The sequence below is a fragment of the Condylostylus longicornis genome, unplaced genomic scaffold, assembly GCF_029603195.1.
Source record: "Condylostylus longicornis isolate FDR11 unplaced genomic scaffold, ASM2960319v2 ptg000004l, whole genome shotgun sequence".
In the NCBI taxonomy this organism is placed as follows: domain Eukaryota; kingdom Metazoa; phylum Arthropoda; class Insecta; order Diptera; family Dolichopodidae; genus Condylostylus; species Condylostylus longicornis.
In genome coordinates this window covers 20,347,874-20,365,868 of record NW_026577973.1, presented here as the reverse complement: position 1 = coordinate 20,365,868, position 17,995 = coordinate 20,347,874, and the positions used below count along the sequence as shown (strand labels likewise).

The 17,995-nt window shown below is 31.3% G+C and overlaps 2 protein-coding genes across 3 annotated transcripts; one reads left to right on the top strand and one right to left on the bottom strand.

Moving 5' to 3' along the window:
• Window positions 1-1,623: 1,623 nt before the first annotated feature.
• LOC129614040 (uncharacterized) lies at window positions 1,624-5,713 on the bottom strand. Its single transcript, XM_055528428.1, has 5 exons — window positions 5,614-5,713; window positions 4,353-4,504; window positions 2,605-2,931; window positions 2,225-2,552; window positions 1,624-2,045 (listed from the first exon to the last, which is right to left on the bottom strand). The coding sequence occupies exons 1-5, from the start codon at window positions 5,711-5,713 to the stop codon at window positions 1,624-1,626; spliced, it is 1,329 nt and encodes a 442-aa protein (XP_055384403.1).
• Window positions 5,714-10,397: 4,684 nt separating this feature from the next.
• On the top strand, window positions 10,398-16,681 carry LOC129610022 (discs overgrown protein kinase). 2 transcript variants are annotated; one of them, XM_055522340.1, is made up of 5 exons: window positions 10,398-10,489; window positions 10,565-11,024; window positions 12,073-12,301; window positions 12,358-13,305; window positions 13,365-16,681. In XM_055522340.1, exons 4-5 carry the CDS (start codon window positions 12,378-12,380, stop codon window positions 13,631-13,633), a joined length of 1,197 nt encoding a protein of 398 aa, XP_055378315.1. In that variant the 5' UTR covers window positions 10,398-10,489; window positions 10,565-11,024; window positions 12,073-12,301; window positions 12,358-12,377; the 3' UTR covers window positions 13,634-16,681. The 2 variants fall into 2 exon arrangements, with proteins under 2 accessions (XP_055378315.1, XP_055378305.1); XM_055522330.1 differs by having other exon boundaries at window positions 12,073-13,305; window positions 13,365-16,680.
• Window positions 16,682-17,995: the final 1,314 nt, after the last annotated feature.

Sequence of the window (17,995 nt, the reverse complement as noted above, 5' to 3'; positions counted from 1 at the left end):
CTATCAGGAGGTTGGACACCATCATTCTGCATGAGCTTCTGGATCTCACTCTCGACATGACTTGATTGAAGGGAAGGTTGCACCAATCCACAAGATTTTTGGCCCATGTTTTTTTGGTTCGGCCCCTGCCCCTTGACCCGCACATTCTTCCTTGTAAGGCCAGTTGGAGAATTTCATACTTGTCGCTTCTCATGATGTGACCCAGATACCCAAGCTTCCTCGCTTTTATCGTCTTCAGCAGCACTTTCCCCGTGTTCATTTTTCTGAGCACTTCTACATTCGAGACTCTATCTTGCCACGCTATCTTAAGAATTTTTCTATAGCACCACATCTCGAAGGCTTCCAGATTCTTTACTTCGGCCTGCTTCAAAGTCCAGGTCTCAACACCATACAACAAATAAGACCACACGTAGCACTTCAACACTTTCACCTTCAAACTGAGATTTAGATCCCCGCTTGTCAGCAGCCTAGTCATTTTGCAGAATGCCGCCCTGGCTTGTTGGATTCTAGCACGAACTTCAGTTTTGTTGGAAGCGTTGTCTTCTATAATAGTACCCAAATATCTAATTGATCTCACTCGTTCGATTTTCTTGCTGTTTAGACGTAACTCGTTGCTACCTGTGCCACTTCTTGCAAACACCATGTATTTTGTTTTTTGCACATTTATTTTTAGTCCATAGTTTTTGCATTGGGTATTTATGGTATCTAATAGTACTTGCAATTCACCCAAGCTATTGGCGATGAGTACAGAGTCATCAGCAAAACGAATATTATTTATTATTTTTCCATTAATGCTAATACCCGGACTCTCATCTCCCAATATATGTCCAAAAATATGTTCAGCATATAGGTTAAAGAGTAATGGAGACAATATACATCCTTGCCTAACACCTTTCTTTATCATTATTTCTTCTGACAAGCCATCTGGTGTTCTTATCTTCGCAGATTGTTTCCAATAAAGGTTTTCTATTATTCTTATATCTTTCCCATCCAGATTTGCGTTCTTTAACATCTCGACCATTTTAACGTGCTTCACATTGTCGAATGCTTTTTCAAAATCGATGAAGCAAGCATGCACCTCAGAATTTACTTCCATACTCCTCTGCAATATTATATTTAGCATAAATAATGCTTCTCTAGTACCAACAGCATTTCTAAATCCAAATTGTGTCGCACTTATGCTTTCTTCCAATTTTCGAAAAACTCTGTTGTGAATCACTTTCAAGAATATTTTTAATGCGTGTGACATCAAGCTGATTGTTCTGAAATCCTCACATTTAGCAGCTTTACTTTTTTTCGGCAGTGCAACGAAAGTAGATTTCAACCATTCATCAGGTATAACCCCGGAGTCGTAAATTTTGTTGAATATTTTTACCATTATGTTTAAACCTCTTTCGTTTAATAATTTTAGAATTTCGTTAGGAATATTGTCTGGTCCAACGGCTAATCCTTTTTTCACTTGCTTCAGCACCACGCTGATTTCGTCACTCAATATTTCAGGCCCGTCGACATCCTCTTGTGCTGCCTTATCTGGTCTTTCATCTTCAAATAGTTTCTCAACATAATTTTTCCACATTTTTAGTCTGGCCTCCGGATCTGTGATAATTTTTCCCGTTTTGTCTTTTAGTACTCCTTTGGTGTTTTTTTTTTATCCGAATTCGTGATACTTTTTATTTTTTTATGTAATTGAGCGCTGTTTCCTATTCTATCCAGATTCTCGATTTCTTTACATTCATTTTCCCAATAATGTGTTTTCGCATCTCTAATTTTTCTTTTTATTGTTTTGTTAATTTCTTTGTATTTTGCGTGATCTATTTGTTTCCATCTTCTTCTCTCTTCCATCATGATTAGAATTTCTTGGGTCATCCATTTTGTCCTGGCATGTCTTTGTTCTACGTTTTGCAAATCTTTTACGGCTTGGTTGAGCGGTGTCTTGAAGTGTATCCACGCCTTGTTGCAGTCGTTCTCTCCATCTATCGTCTCCTCCATTGATTCTAGTTCATCGTTGATTTTGCTGGCGATTCTATTTTTATTTTCGCTGTTTTCTAAAATGTTGAGATTGACCGTGATGTTTCTATTTCTCCTAAATAATTTCTTCAGCGTGACTTCAATTTGTGCAGCTAGTAAATTGTGATCCGATATACATCAGCTCCAGGATACGTTTTTACATTTTTGATTGCGTTTCTGAATCTTGAGTTTACAATTATGTAGTCGATTTGATTACGGATTATTCTTGAATTTGTCGACCCAGGAGCGGTCCACGTATACAGTCTTCTTTTTGGCTGCTGGAACCATGTATTCGCTACTACTAAATTGTTCTCGATGCAAAAGTCAATCAATTTTGATCCTCTCATATTTCGCTGACCTAACCCATATTTGCCTGCTACGTTATTCACTTCTTCATTACCGACTTTCGCGTTGAAGTCACCTAAAACAACTAAACAATCTTCTTTACTTGCATTTTTTAATAATACCTTAATTTCTTCATAGAATTTTTCAACCTCTTCATCGTCCTTTTCTGCAGTGGCTCCCACTCCACTACGCTCCGTAGACTTGAATAAAATTAATATTTCCTTTTTTTGTTTTTAGCTGCATAAAAATTACTCTATCCGATTTTGGGATTATACAATTAACGTGATTTTTTAAGTGTTTGCTAATTAGAAATCCCACACCGTTTCGTTTTGGATGATTTGCATCCGGACCCGAGTAGAACAAATAATTTTCTTCTGTTTCACGTTCATCGTTGCCAATCATATGCGTTTCGCTGATACCTATGATGTCCAGGTTTAACCTTTTTTTCTCTTTTTCCAAATTTTCCAATTTTCCCGGCATGGCTAAACTTCTTACATTCCATGTTGCGACTGCTAATTTTTTACTTTTATTTGAAGGTGATTTACTAGGGAATACGTTTATGAGGTGGTTTCCCGTTGCCTTCCTCATATAATTTTAAATACATATTTACGCAATTTTAAATATTACGTAATTTTTTAAAAAATATATTGGACCTATTATACTATTTACATGGACAGAGAGTAACAGAAAATTTTTGAAGCCAGCATAGAATATGATGTACATATATACTCCAACATAAAAAGTTGTTGCTAGCATAAACAAAAAAATAATAAATTTTTTTTCCTCGGTGAAATTGTTTTTTCTAAAATTTTACACAAAATGTATAAGCCAAGTTGTTAGAATTTTATTAGAACAAATGTTTTTTATTTCATCTATTAAGCAATTTAATAAAAATTTGAAAGTTGATAAAAAAATTTCTCGCAAATCATACAAGTTTTTCAATATTTCATTCGGGCGAACAGAGTTAAATTCTTTTTTTCCAACTCTTTTTTTCACAATATGTAAAAGTCCAGTAAATAAGAACATATACATATGTAAGTGAAAAAGTGTTTTGTTTTGTTTACTTTACTAAATTAAAAAAGTGTGCCCATAATATAAAATTAAAAGAAAAATAATACGATTTGATTTGTATAATCTGTAATATTTTTTACTTTAAGTAATTATGTAATCTTTAGTACAATCTTTTACCTTCCTATTTTAGTTTATACTTTTTTTAAAAATTTTATATTTTAATAATTTATGCGACTGGTAAATATATACATACAAGGGATGTGCACAGCGGTCTCGTCACCGCCCGCACAAGATCTGCACAGGGGGAAGCACGACTTGCCCAACCCATTCAGGTGGTAATTCTGCCCAATGAAGTACCCCATAGCGTGAACCCGGCTCCTGTTCATTCCCAGCAACTCTGCGGTGAATCCACTGAAGCACGCATGACGGCACCCTTTCGTGCCCCGCCAGTGGAGACCGCATTCCGCCGCTAGCAGACAGGCAAGCCTGGCCTTCACGGCGTAAGAAGGCAGATCACAGAAGGGCGCCGACTGCACAAAGGTAGCCCCAGATCGCCTCCGCGCTAGCCCATCAGCAAACTCGTTGCCCGCATGGCCACTGTGGCTTGCCACCCAAATGAGCGTGACCCTGTTCTCCAATGTCAATTCCACAAGTGCAGCAATGGCAGCCTCAGACCAGCTTGGATGTAACCTGAGCCGAATGAAGCGCCAACAATGCAGCCCTGCTGTCCGAGAACACATAGATGGTACGGTTTGTATACCCCTTTTCTAAATTGACTTTCAGACAGATCTCTATTGCATATATTTTGGCTTGAAACACCGTGCAATATGGGTCAAGAGTCGCATATATACGCGTGTTCGAGCGGACACCGTATACACCCGAACCCACACCCGATTTCGTTTTAGACCTGTCTCTTAGAAAGTTGAACCCGGTGGTTTAACTTTCGCCCCGCCTTGTCCTCGCCAGAGAGAAGTCGGTAAGTCACTAACTGAGCTTCCTTCAATATATGGTGGTGCAGTGGTGGTAACCCAATCATCACCTCCAACGCAGCGGTAGGAGCCGTCCGCTTTGCCCCGGTCACTTCCAGGCAGACCAACCTCTCCAGCTTTTCCAGCTTTGCCCGCACATCCGCTTGCTGAGCCTTATGGCACCATACAATCGACGTGTAAGTGACGATGGGCCTAGCAATGACTGTATATAGCCACAGTTTTATCCTGGGAATGATACCTCAGGTCCCACCGTTGAAGCTCCTACACGCCCACAAGGCCGCCGTAGCCCTCCCGATAACTCTATCTATGTGGGTATTCCAGGAGAGGCGATCATCCATTGCTAGCCCCAGATACCTCACCTCCTTAGAGTAACTAATATGTTCACCAAACAGAATTGGGCTTGTTAATTTATTCCTGCTTCTGCGTCTGGTGAAGGCAACCAAAGTGCTCTTGTTGGGGTTTATATGTAACCCAACGCCTTTGCATCACCTTTCCACAACACGAAAAGTGTCGCAGTGCGTCGTCCCGTATGAATCTATCAATCACTTTTTCCATTGCTTTCAATAGAAAAGAAGTAAGGCTGATGGGACGGAAAGACCTTGGGTGGTTGCTTGGTCGCTTATCTGCCTTCGTTGCTTTAGCCACACTCCTTGCCTGAGAGATGTAACCCCACGCATAGCTGGCACGAAAAATTTCCAACGCAGGATATATCCCGTCATCACATCCTGACAAGATTCAGGAAAGTGCGTTGAGGCCATAAGTTCGAACATCTGTTTTCCGTTATCAGGCTTGAAGTTATCAGGCCGTTGCATTAGGCCCAACCCGCTAGCATACTTTTTGGAAAGCACCATGTGAAGACGCGCACTGCTGGGGAGTTCATCAATGCCCTTGCAGATCGCCCACCACGAACTTTTCTTCGCTTTCCTAAATTCTTTATTGTATTTCGTGAGTGAGTCTTTCTACTTCTCCCACGAACCCGACCCCTTGGCCTTATTGAATAGCTTAGTCTATGCCTTGAAAGCCTTTCATTCCATCACGGACACTTTCTATTGCCCCGCCTCGGCTTAGCGCGGCAGCTCCCATTGTAAGCATTAGTAATAGCCATCGTCAGTGCCTCGCTGGCCAGTTCGATATCCATCACCGCTCTGACAGAAGTGGGAATGGATCCAATCCCATCCATGAGGACCGTTTCGAATTGACTCCAATCTGTAGCACCGGATATATTTCTTCTGCTTGACCCCCGGAAACCATGATATCCAACCTAATCTGCCTATGGTCGGACATGGATGTCTTATTTGAGACATCCCATCCACCAACCCGACTGCCGATAAATTCAGTGCAAAGGGTAATGTCAAAGACATCTTCCCTAATTGCATTTTATAACTTATTGCTACATATAAATTCAAGTAGACACTCACCTCTTTTATTTATATCACTGCTTCCCCAGAAGGTGTGGTGCGCATTGGCATCACTACCTATTATCAGTTGGAAGTTCCTTTCACAAAAGTCCACTAGGTCTTTCAGTTGTTCGTCTGGATGGGCACAGTCTCCTGGGAGTTAGGATGAGCACACAATAAACCCTGTCCAACCCCCGAAAGACTTCACCTTCACCAACACAGCTACCTGATCCTTGGAGCAATAATATGGAATGGGAAGATATGTTAGTCTAAAACAAAACTACTCTTTAACTAAACAAAATACAAGCCCTAGGCCTGCCCCCAATTGTATTATCATTCAATAGCTCACCTGTTAGACCCTTAACCTGATCCTTCACTATGTAAGGCTCATGAATAAGAGTGATACCGAGGTGATCCTTCATAAATCTGTGAGCCAGAGCATTCGTGGATGCGCTAGCATGTTGCAGATTTATTTTGATGCACCTCACAGCCATATCATTTTCTCTTTGCCGTTTTTTTGTGCATCTTGCTGCGCGCTTGGCCCACCACAGCCTCTTTTGCCGACCTAGGTGCCGCACTGGCCTCTTCAACAGCAAATACTGAAGCAGTTTTTCAATGGGCTTGAGCCCTTTTGCTTCACCGGGGACGATTGTATTTGGCGTGCTGGTTGATGGTCCTTCCATTCACCTTGCCGCCATTTTCGAAGCGACTTCAGATTTTCCAATGAGTTTTGACTCTTTTGGTTGCCCTGAAGTGCTCGTTGTTGTCGCAGTGGGCGTTGATTTTTCAAATTGTCCTGCCCTCTCAAGGTGTTGGGACAGGACAGGACAATCCTTTAATCCGTACGGTTACACTGAAGTAGTTTAGGAAAAGTCGGAACTCCACTTTCCAAAGATCTTCCAAGCCGGAATCATCCACGGAGAAGATGATGGAGCAGACCCCGTCCTTTTCCTCATCCATCCTCAGCACTCTTCAGGATTTCCTCTTCTGTGTCAGTCGACAGAAGCTCTGGTTCCGCAGACCCTTGAGCCCTAACTGTGTTAGTATTAATGTTGTCCTTAGTATTGTCATTATTGTTGTAGTTGTCACTGTTGTTATTGTTGTAGTTGTAGTTTTCGTAGTTGTTCTTATTGTTGCAGTTGTTTTTGTTGTTTTTATTGCTCCTACCTTCTATTTTGTTCCCACGAGTAGAGCGGGAAAGTATGGTCACCCATGGCAGAGCCCGGCATACCATGCGAAGGCTTGTTTAAACAGGAGGGCGCCTGGTATCCGGAGTCCGCATATCAACGACTAAGCTCCCCCTTAGCCACGCAGTCATCGGCATATGCTGTTCCACCTTGACTTGGGACGACTGTCATCAGCTGACGTATAGATATAGGGCTGAAACTCACAAAGCAAGAGATTCGCCGCAAGACATGATCACGACACGAATGTAGCTTTGATCGTTTCAATCACCCCTTCATCCTCCGCCGGGGCTCCCCACTGGGAGGTGACAGTGGGGTTTTGGGCCCTATACAATTTTTACAATATTAATACGTACTTTGACTTTTGTTTTAATATTTTAATTTAAAGTTCTATACAAATATTAATTTTTAATAAACGATACCACATCATTGAAAACATAACATTTTTGTACTGTATTAGGAAAAAAACTTAAAACTAGCACTTGATTGCAGATGCTTGTTTATTTAATTGGTTATTTCTTGCAAGATATATCAGAATAAGTGTACAACGGGAAGAGTTTTTACTAAACTTTTTGGAATGTGATACTTTGTAAAGTATCATTCCAAATCGCTCATTGAAGTCACGGATAGTTTTAAGTTTTATAACAGACAAATATAAAATTTACAATATAAAATATTTTATTGTATTTTCCAACACAGTCGATATAATACATATTTTATGCGTTATTTAAAAGCAACAAAAAACAATAAAGTATTTTTACTATTGTTTAGTGTAAAAACAGAAAGAGGTGAACAGCAGCGACAGACGATTTCTGTTTTTAAACCACAGCAACAGCGAAATGGTAAAATCTTTTACTTTTTGTTTAATTTATTATATGATAGTTTTTTTCAAATTAAAAAAGATGTTTGTCACTCGAATGTCATCGCATGTTTTGGCGGTAAATATCCACTTTTCCGATTTAGCAATAAATATAAGTCTTCATGTTGCAGCAATAAATATAAGTTACCCTACTTAAATAAGTGGATTCAATAATATTTTGAACTTTTTTTATGTCTCTTTTGAAAAAATAATTTTTTACGTGATAAATTTTTCACCCACTAAACAAATTAAGAAAGCAGTAACACATCTTTTTCAATTTTGCGCTGGTATATTTACCTCTATCTTTAATGCTTTTCGGTACAATGCTTGAAATAACAAAAATTTCTGTCAATGCTTTTTAATGCAGGATAATGATTAACTTACTTTCAAGAGTCCTACTATCATACTAGTTGTTACTATTTATGCATCTTTTCGTTCGTTCTTGTTTTTTTAGTTCAAGGGTTGAAATTGGTCAGATTCAAAGTTATCAGAGCATCTCAGATGAGCAGAAAAAAATTTGTACCAAGCCATACCAAGTATCAATAGCATATCGACTAATGTCTTTACATTTAACAAGTCCCAATACTCATTTTTTTTTTCGAAATATTACGAATTTTTGGCTTCGTTCCTGTTTTTTTCATTAAATGCTACTGATCGTGTCATATTTCTTATTATTTTTTTCTTTTTTTTTACGTAAAAAAGAGTTTAATAATTTAAAAAATCTCAGGATATTATACACATTTTTTAAAAAGCTTCCCATTTAAATTCTAGGTAGGAGGAAAGAAAAAATTTAAAAGAAAGGTAGGAGGAAAGAAAAAATGATAAAAAATTTGAAATTCATATTTCAGTATGGTTTCAAATGTTAATGAGGAAGAATGTATGATTTTTTATGCACATTTTGTATTTCCCAATAAGGTAAGTTGAGTAGTGTCGGCTAAGAAAAATGTTAGTAAAAGTAATATAGGTTGACAGATTTCAACAATTTGAATTATCTCATTTCGGTTATTTATACGTTACTTATAAATTGTTTCAAATAATTTCAGTTAGTTCTTAAGTTATTAAAAATAAATATGTATGTACCTAATTCCAATCAATTTTTTTTTAAATAATTATTTTAAAACTATTTCAAACATGTTATATTGAGTGCTTCAAAAATTTCATTTTGCACTTCTTTTATATTTTATTAGGAGGTAAACAAGAGCAATCTATTTATAAAATGGTCCTGTCTGTGTATGAATTTTAATAGTAAACGTAAACGGACAAAAATTTACATCAGTACCTACTACCTGTCATTTTACAATCGGAGTTTTTGAGTCATTTGCTATTCGTAAGATACTATTTATTTCAAAAATAAAAAATTGTCTTTTCCAAAACCTTTTAAATATTTTTTTACTTAGGTAATACATTAAGTTTTAAAAATTTTCTCACAAATAGAGGTAAAATTTAGAAGTGTATACAAAATTTGTATTTAAAAAATGATATTTGATTGTATTTTAGATATTATTTTTCTAATTCCCTCTTAAAATTTATTCTTTACTACGTATTTGTATCAATATTTAATAATTATCTTTCATTAATTATATTTTCAACTTGACACCACAGTTACTTCCCATATCTTGAGTTAACTTACCCTATGAGGAAAAAAAGCTGTTCACTTAAAAATAATGAAATGCTTTCAGTTACATATAAAACGTTGAAGGCGAAGGATGTGCTTGTTGTTTTTCCGCTTTTTTTTAAATAATTATCAATGAAAATATTAATATATTTTTTTGATTTTTCAAATACATTTTCTAAATTTTACCTGCTTTATAATAAGTGTGAATTTATTTTAATATTTCTTCTCAAAAAATAGCCACTTCGATTTAAAAAAACCCATATAAAATAAGGTCGTGCTTTCAAGTTTCTCTCTGAGCATTGGGACTTGTTAGATATAAAGACATTAATAATACTTAACAAAATTAAGCAGCGGGTAAAACAATTCATTTATTAGACAATAAAAAGGCTTGAGGTTCGTTTTAAAATGACTTGATTAAAAAATAACTGAGTTATCTTCATTGCCAATAAATTAAAAATAATCTTTAATGAGCAAATGAGATTGAGCTAAAACTTTCTGTTTTGTGAAGGTAAAATGTGATTCTGAGTTTTCCACTCCAGGATTATACGTATGAAGTTGTAATGTTTTCGTTAGTTATTTTGTCTCAAATTCAATAACATTTTCAATTAAAATTATTAATTCGTGTTTATTTTATTAAAAATTTTTAAATATTCCGTTAAGTTTTTTTTTATGATTTGATTAAAAAATTGTGAATCGTTCAACAAAGAATTTAGTATGGTAATGAAAAATTGTACCAAAGTTGCAACTCATAGTATCAAAAATTAAAATTCGGAAGCTTGCGTGTTGCGATATTCAAATTTCATATAACACGATTTCGAATCACCATTTTTCTCGTGAAAATAGCGCTTAAAAGTATGAAACTTCTAATACGAATTTCATTTAATGAAAGTAAAAATCTTAAATTCATGTTCTTGTTTGGTATGTACCACAATCGATGACATTTGTATCTTCCTTTCCAATAAAGTTAGACGAAATTTTTTTTTGTCAAAATGGCGATGTGAGAGAAGTATTTTTTATGAAATTCGAAATAAAGGATTGAATATAAAGTAGAAAAAAATTTCAATAATTAAAATTAATAATATGTAAGTTAAAAGTTTACTATAAAATTGAAAGAATGTTTGGTTTATTATGAATAATTTTAATTTTTTATCAATTAGTGTAGCAAAATAAGAAAATCGTAAATCGGAGGAAAAAAGTAAAAGTGCTTCGTCCATATTTCTTCCCTTGGTTGTGGAAGAAATTTTGAACTGATGAAATTACGTGCGGGTTAATTTTCTTATATAAAACAGTAATTACAAAAGTTTTTCAAAGAAAATATTAGTCAAGTTAAAAACTTTTTGAAATGTTTTCGAAAAATAATCGGTGATAACTAAGTGGAATACTAGTTCTTAACACATAAAAAAATTCATTTCAAACTGAAGTTATACGTATATATCTACCCACCAACAGAAAAGAAAAGAATTTTAGAAAAAATAAGCTGGATTAATTTACTAGTTGTCCATTCTGCTGCATATGAACTTGAACATATGACGGGAAAAAAAATATTAATAAAAAGCAAAACAACCAAAATTTATGCTGCAAAGGAAAAGGTCACTTTTAGAATAAATTGTTTCTTCGGTAAGTAATATTCTTCTTTTGTATACTAGTTTCAAAATTTTACATTTGCTTTAAGATCTTTTTGAGCTGATTTTAACAATTTTTTAACACGAAACATATTCGTTTTTTTTTTAACTATACAGTTAGGTATGTAACCATACATATGAAATATCTATCAAAATAAAATTAGGTTAACTAGAATCTTAAAAATTAACATATGTATGTAAGTAATAGTTATTTTCATTCAACAGAACTTAAATAATTTACAAATAAATTCACATATATTTCATATTTCTAAAATTGATTGTGGGTATTTTTCATTCTTATTTACGTTTTTTGTTTATTTCATTTATGTTTTCAAATTGCACATACAATAAAGCTAAGTATGATGACGTCGCTAAGGCGATTTTGCCATAAAGTGTGAAATTCATATAAAACACGTATATAAACACTTATCTGCCGATGCAGTAGCTACAAAATTTTCCCAAAAATTACCGATTTATATCCAATAATATCAAATAAATATTTTGGATTACTTATACATATGTATTTATAGATTATGCTAAAAAAAATTTGCACGTATATACATATGTGCATAAAGAGATGCCTATATGGGTATGAAAAAATGTTTATTATTTCATCTGAATTAAAGTGGAGACAGAAAACAATGGCGTAAATTTAAAGCAAGATAAATATTTATATGACGAAAAATATTTTAAAATAAAAACACAGATTAGTTTTAAAATTGTCTGTAATTTTTTTCTATGGTTTTGTAGTTAGGTAACAAGCTTCGTTTTGTAAGTTATCATTCCTTTTAATAGTTAAACCGAAATAATAATATTCTTATCAATAACAGTCAATACTGAATACATAACCCACCTTTTATCCATAGTTATATTCAAAATATAATTTCTATTTATAATTGTTCTTAGATACGTACCTACGTATATGTCCCATAGTATATAGCAAGAAATATTTCACTTGATTGATAAATTTAATTACATTTTTATTTTTATCGAAAACATAATATACTATTCTGAAAATCTTAAAATTTTTATTTTCTTTACAGTAATTTACAACAATTTGAGGCTGTATTCATTTCAACTACGGAAAAAATGAGAAAATTTTAAAATTTCAAAATATTACTTAAAGAATTATGAATATAATTATTTGGACTGAATAAACAAGAATTTACAAAAACATAATAATTACTTATATATACATATATTTGAACTGAATTTGTCTACGCAATAAAAAAAAAATAAAAATTGATCAATTGATTAAAACAAAATTCTGAAGTAAGGTGTAAATATTATAAAAAAAATTAGTATAAAAAATAAAAATATAATTATAGTATAAAACGATTACGGAGAAATGGAATTAAGAGTTGGTAATAAATATCGCTTAGGCCGTAAAATAGGGTCTGGTTCTTTTGGTGATATATATTTGGGCACAACAATTAATACGGGAGAAGAAGTTGCAATTAAATTAGAGTGCATTAGAACAAAACATCCACAATTGCATATTGAATCAAAATTTTACAAAATGATGCAAGGTGGTATTGGTATACCACGTATTATTTGGTGCGGCTCTGAAGGAGATTATAATGTTATGGTAATGGAATTGTTAGGTCCATCGTTAGAAGATTTGTTTAACTTTTGTTCACGTCGTTTTTCATTAAAAACCGTTTTGCTACTGGCTGATCAAATGATATCACGTATAGATTATATACATTCTAAAAGTTTCATACATCGTGATATTAAGCCAGACAATTTTTTAATGGGTCTTGGAAAGAAAGGCAATTTAGTATATATAATAGATTTTGGATTAGCAAAAAAATTTCGAGATACGAGCAATTCACGACATATACCTTATAGAGAAAATAAAAACTTAACGGGTACAGCCAGATATGCTTCAATTAACACTCATTTAGGAATTGAACAATCACGTCGTGATGATTTAGAATCGTTAGGATATGTTTTAATGTACTTCAATTTAGGTACATTGCCATGGCAAGGCTTAAAAGCAGCTAATAAACGTCAGAAATATGAAAGAATATCAGAAAAAAAATTGTCTACACCAATTTTGGCATTATGTAAAGGTTTTCCCAGTGAATTTGCAAATTATTTAAATTACTGCCGACAAATGCATTTTGAACAACGTCCGGACTATTGCTATCTACGTAAATTATTTCGAACTTTATTCCATCGTTTAGGGTTTACATATGATTATGTTTTTGATTGGAACTTACTCAAATTCGGGGGCTCCAGAAATTCCTCCTCACAGCAGCAACAGGAAGGCGGTAAGTTCTATAATAAAAAGTTTTATAAAACACACATAAAAAAAATAATATGTTTGAAGGTGATAATGGCGCTGCAGCTGGAGCTGGTGTTTCAACTTTAGACGGAAGTAAGCAAAATCAATTAGTTAGTAGCCATTCAGCCGCTGTTGTTGCTACTTCTGGGGGTGGAGGTGGTTTAGTTAGTAGTTCAGCTGGAGGTGGCCAAATGGTTGATGATACTATGGTAGCAACTAATTCTTCAAGACCATATGACACATCTGAAAGACGACCTTCTATTCGAATGAGAGCACAACCAGGTGTAATTGGCGATGGTAGAAACCCAAAATAATATATTGTCTAATGGGGATGTCTTTCTACCTTAACCAAAAATTGATATTTTTTCGGTTAAAAGAAAAGTTACGAGAAAAAGACGAAGTTGGTTGCTTTAAGTGAAATAAATGCATTTAGATAAAATATTACAAATATTAACAACAAATTAAGCAAATTGCCGTAACAGAAAGCATCATTCATAAATTACTAAATTTAAAAGTTTATATTAAAATTATGTTCAATAAATACCTATTAAGCATTATTTTTATATGGCAAAAATTTTTCCTTTTATAGTTATTGCATACATTACGTCAATCTGAAGTTATACTATATAAGTAGCCGTTAATTCGAGATATTTAAATCAAATATAAAATGTTATTTTCGTGTTTGGTGAATATAAAATGAAAAGTTTTATATGCATCAATCATTCTAGAAATCGCATCTTCAATTAATTGCGCTCATAGAAATATAATGCAAAAAACGATACGATTTGCACTTTTGTATTTAATAGTAAATATATTATGAATATCTCCTATTACCACAATTTTTGTTATTTCAACGATTTTAAATAATCTATTTAATTATTTGTGTAAAAAAATATATATAAAATTTGATGAAACTAAATTTGTATAATCACTATACTAAAATTGTTAAAGGAAAATTCTTACTAAAACTGAATATCGTAGAACTAAATTTGGTAATAATTAATGAATATTTTAATGCGACTGGAAATTAAACATTATATTTTTTCTATTGGCATAGAATTTTTAAAGTAGTAATTATTCAAAGAAGTGAACAGACAAAGTGATATTTAAGTTTTCAAAGGGTGAAAACTCAAATCTCATGCATGTATATTACTATAATATATTATTAACATTATAAACATTTCAAATTTTCTTGATACAAATGTAATATCACTTAACTATTACAAAATGTAAAATAATAGCTTTGCTTTCTTTATGTTTATATTAAATGCAAAAATAAAAAAAAAATATATTAGGAGTTTTTAAATTAAAGTGAAATTTTTTTAAATGTACACAATGTTCTATGGCCTTTTGTATTTTAGTTTTTGGTTTATGAAAACATAGTTTTTAAAAAGAATAAACGTATAATTAACTTAGGTAGAATTAAAAAGAACCTGTCAATTGAAATATTTTGCGTGTTATTTTTTCGATAACTTTACATCTTGACTTAAAAGCTTAACTGTGCTAAGAAATATAAAAAAATATCAAACAATATAACACAAACTTTTTTTTATATATTTAGTGATTCTCATAAATGTTTCTGCAATTTTTTATGCAAAAGTAAAAAACAAGCTGTTTTTTAATGATTTTTAGATTCAATTTCAATGTAATATAATGTGAAAATTATAAACTATTGTGTATTGTATAATAAAAAATATAATATAAATATGAAAATTATAAACTATTATGTTTAGAGAAAAAATTATTGTTTTATACAGAGTGTAGAAGATATTATGAATTGCAGGTCTGTTTTAACTGTTGCTGAAGAATTAAAATTTAGAAAGATACATAAGCAACTAACAAATTAATATTGCTTTGAAAAAAACATTGTTTTATTTTCTTTGGTTCTAAAATTGTTTTGCCTAAATATTTATGAGAATCATTTAGTATATTTTTTGCAATAAGCGTACGAAAAGGGCTTTTAAAATTTAAGATTATCTTAATACTTGTACACATTGTATTACTGTAGAAGTAAGATTATTGGTGAACTGAAATTATAAATTTAATTTTTCTATTTTAATTCGTTAAAATAGAAAATTCGTTAAAGTTTGCACTTGGAAATTAAGATAATTTACAAAATTAGGTGGCAACAAGAGCATACCAAGCTTAAATATAAAGCTAAATAGTTTGAACGTAATTAAATGTGTTTTACTTTTAACTTTTCTTCAAGTATGTAACCGAATATTTTTAATTTAAGGAGCTGTATTTATTTTAGCTTAATCCTGGTGTCACTTAGTTGTTTTGTAAGCCAGACAAGTTACAACTTTAATTTTGTCTTGCACTACTGATAATAAGGTTTCTATTCAAATTACAATAAATTTTTGCAGTATAATTTCGATAGCAAAATCTACTTTCCCTTTTGAATAAATTTTATGTTAAATACACATAATTATTTTGGTAGAAAATTTTCATAGTTTAATTTTAAGCACAAATCAAATTTATCATTAAATACATATATAAAACATAAATATATATATAAATATGTATATTTCATAAAAATACAAATATTTTGAAAAATTATCCAATAGATGTCAGATAATAATGATACAAAATAAATGAATTTATTCAAGTTAAATGAACATTTCGTTGTGCTAAATTAATTGTAAATGTGTGTAAAAATTTGTATTACTATGTGCATATGAATAAATTATTATAGGTACCTTAGAAGTAAGAACTTATCAGGTATTTACATTGAAAAAGTATTTGGTTACTTTCCGGGAGTTATAGTTTTCATGTACACACGTATGAACTCGATAGCAGGATCGACATTATTTTTTCTTATTTCATTTTACTGTGATTATTATATTAAAAAATTTAAGTTAATTTCAGCATACCATGAAGAATTATAAAAAGATTTATTCCTTTTGGAAATTACATGAAAAAATAAAGAATGTGCTCAAATACATTTCATTTCAAAAATTTATTTAAAAATAATTATATGTTTCAGAAATAAATGTATGTATATGCTTCATTATTCAAGCAAATATAAATGTATACACACGGGATACTGAATATATGCACGTAAAAGTATATATATATTATACATATAGTTTAATTTAAAACACATGTAATAAGCATTATAAAAGTATTCATATACTTATCAATATTTGTATTAATAATATATATAATGTGTATAATATATATATATATTATGTAAGTGCATATAGGCAGCAAATATTTTATAATTACAAGTGTTTATATTAATTTCAAGATGTACATGCATATGAGTACGGTATTAATACACATTCAATATTCATGTCATAATATTTAATACATATATTTGTATAAAATGTTATATATTTTAAGGTATATATTCATTTATACATTTCAAACATAATAATATCAAATAATATTACTTTTCTCATTCTTAATCTTTCTTATACATATATACGTATTTTCAATTTGTTTATTATAACATTGTACAAGTTAAATAATATAAAAATACAAGTTAAATAACATAACAATAATAACTAATATTATAGGGTTAAACAACGTTAAGTGTATATTAATTTCAAAGTATGATTAGCTATTAAATCAAGTGAATAATATAAAAAATTAAATCACTAAGTAAATCATTACTAAAAAATATCGTTTTCTAATTTGAGTAAAAGAAAAATACATAAGCTTACTGGTTTTACAATCTATCTAAATAGCAAATGAATAGTAAGAAATAACATGAAATATTTTAAAACGAAAAAATGAAAAAGATATTTCCTAGTGTAAGAAATTTGTTAGAAAATCCACTGTAAATTCCAATATTGTAAAAAAATTTATTCAAAAGTTAATTATACAAAATTTAAGAGTATACAATTTCGAATAAGATTGGGCTTTTTATAAACTCCTAGAGTATCACTTTTGAAAGAATGGTATGCATTATATTTCTTGATTTAAATTTAAGTTCATAATACTTATAAGATTTTTTAAGTTCAAAAACAATGAACTTAGCATATGTAATATTTGATATTGAATCATTATTGTGGTCTTTTCTGCTTTTTTTAATGTATATATTATAAATTTCCGTAGTTAATGATTGATCAAGTACATGAAAATTTGTTTAAACATATGATTTTATTTTCATTACTAGAACCTATTAAAAGAAAACAATAACAATCATACGTATTAAGTATGTGAAAATTTTTAATACTAAGTAGATAGTATTTTCAATTATTTCGCATTAAATTTTTAAATTTCTGGTTAAAGATTTTAATTAAAAATGTAAAATTTGGAATTTTGCTACTTTTTAATTATTTCTATTAATTAGCGAAAAAAATTATTAAGTACATACATACAAAAAATTGGTCAGAATGTTTGTTTTTTTAAAAACAATAACTAAAAAATAGTAATGAATAATGTAGTTATTTATGATTTTTATTTGATAGGTTCGATAAATTTAATATAAAGCTCTTGTGGAAGAATTTTTTTTTAAATTTTCTATTTTAAAAATTATTTACTATACAAAATTAATTAAATCTACAAAATATTATGTAAGAAACGATTTCTAAATGATGTTATACATTTAGTACTTCAAATTATTTAGGTGTAATACAGATTTTCTCACTGACAAACTTTATATTTTACTCAATTTCTAATACATATACGGTGTGCATTAAACATTTTATAGTGGTCAATATATTTTT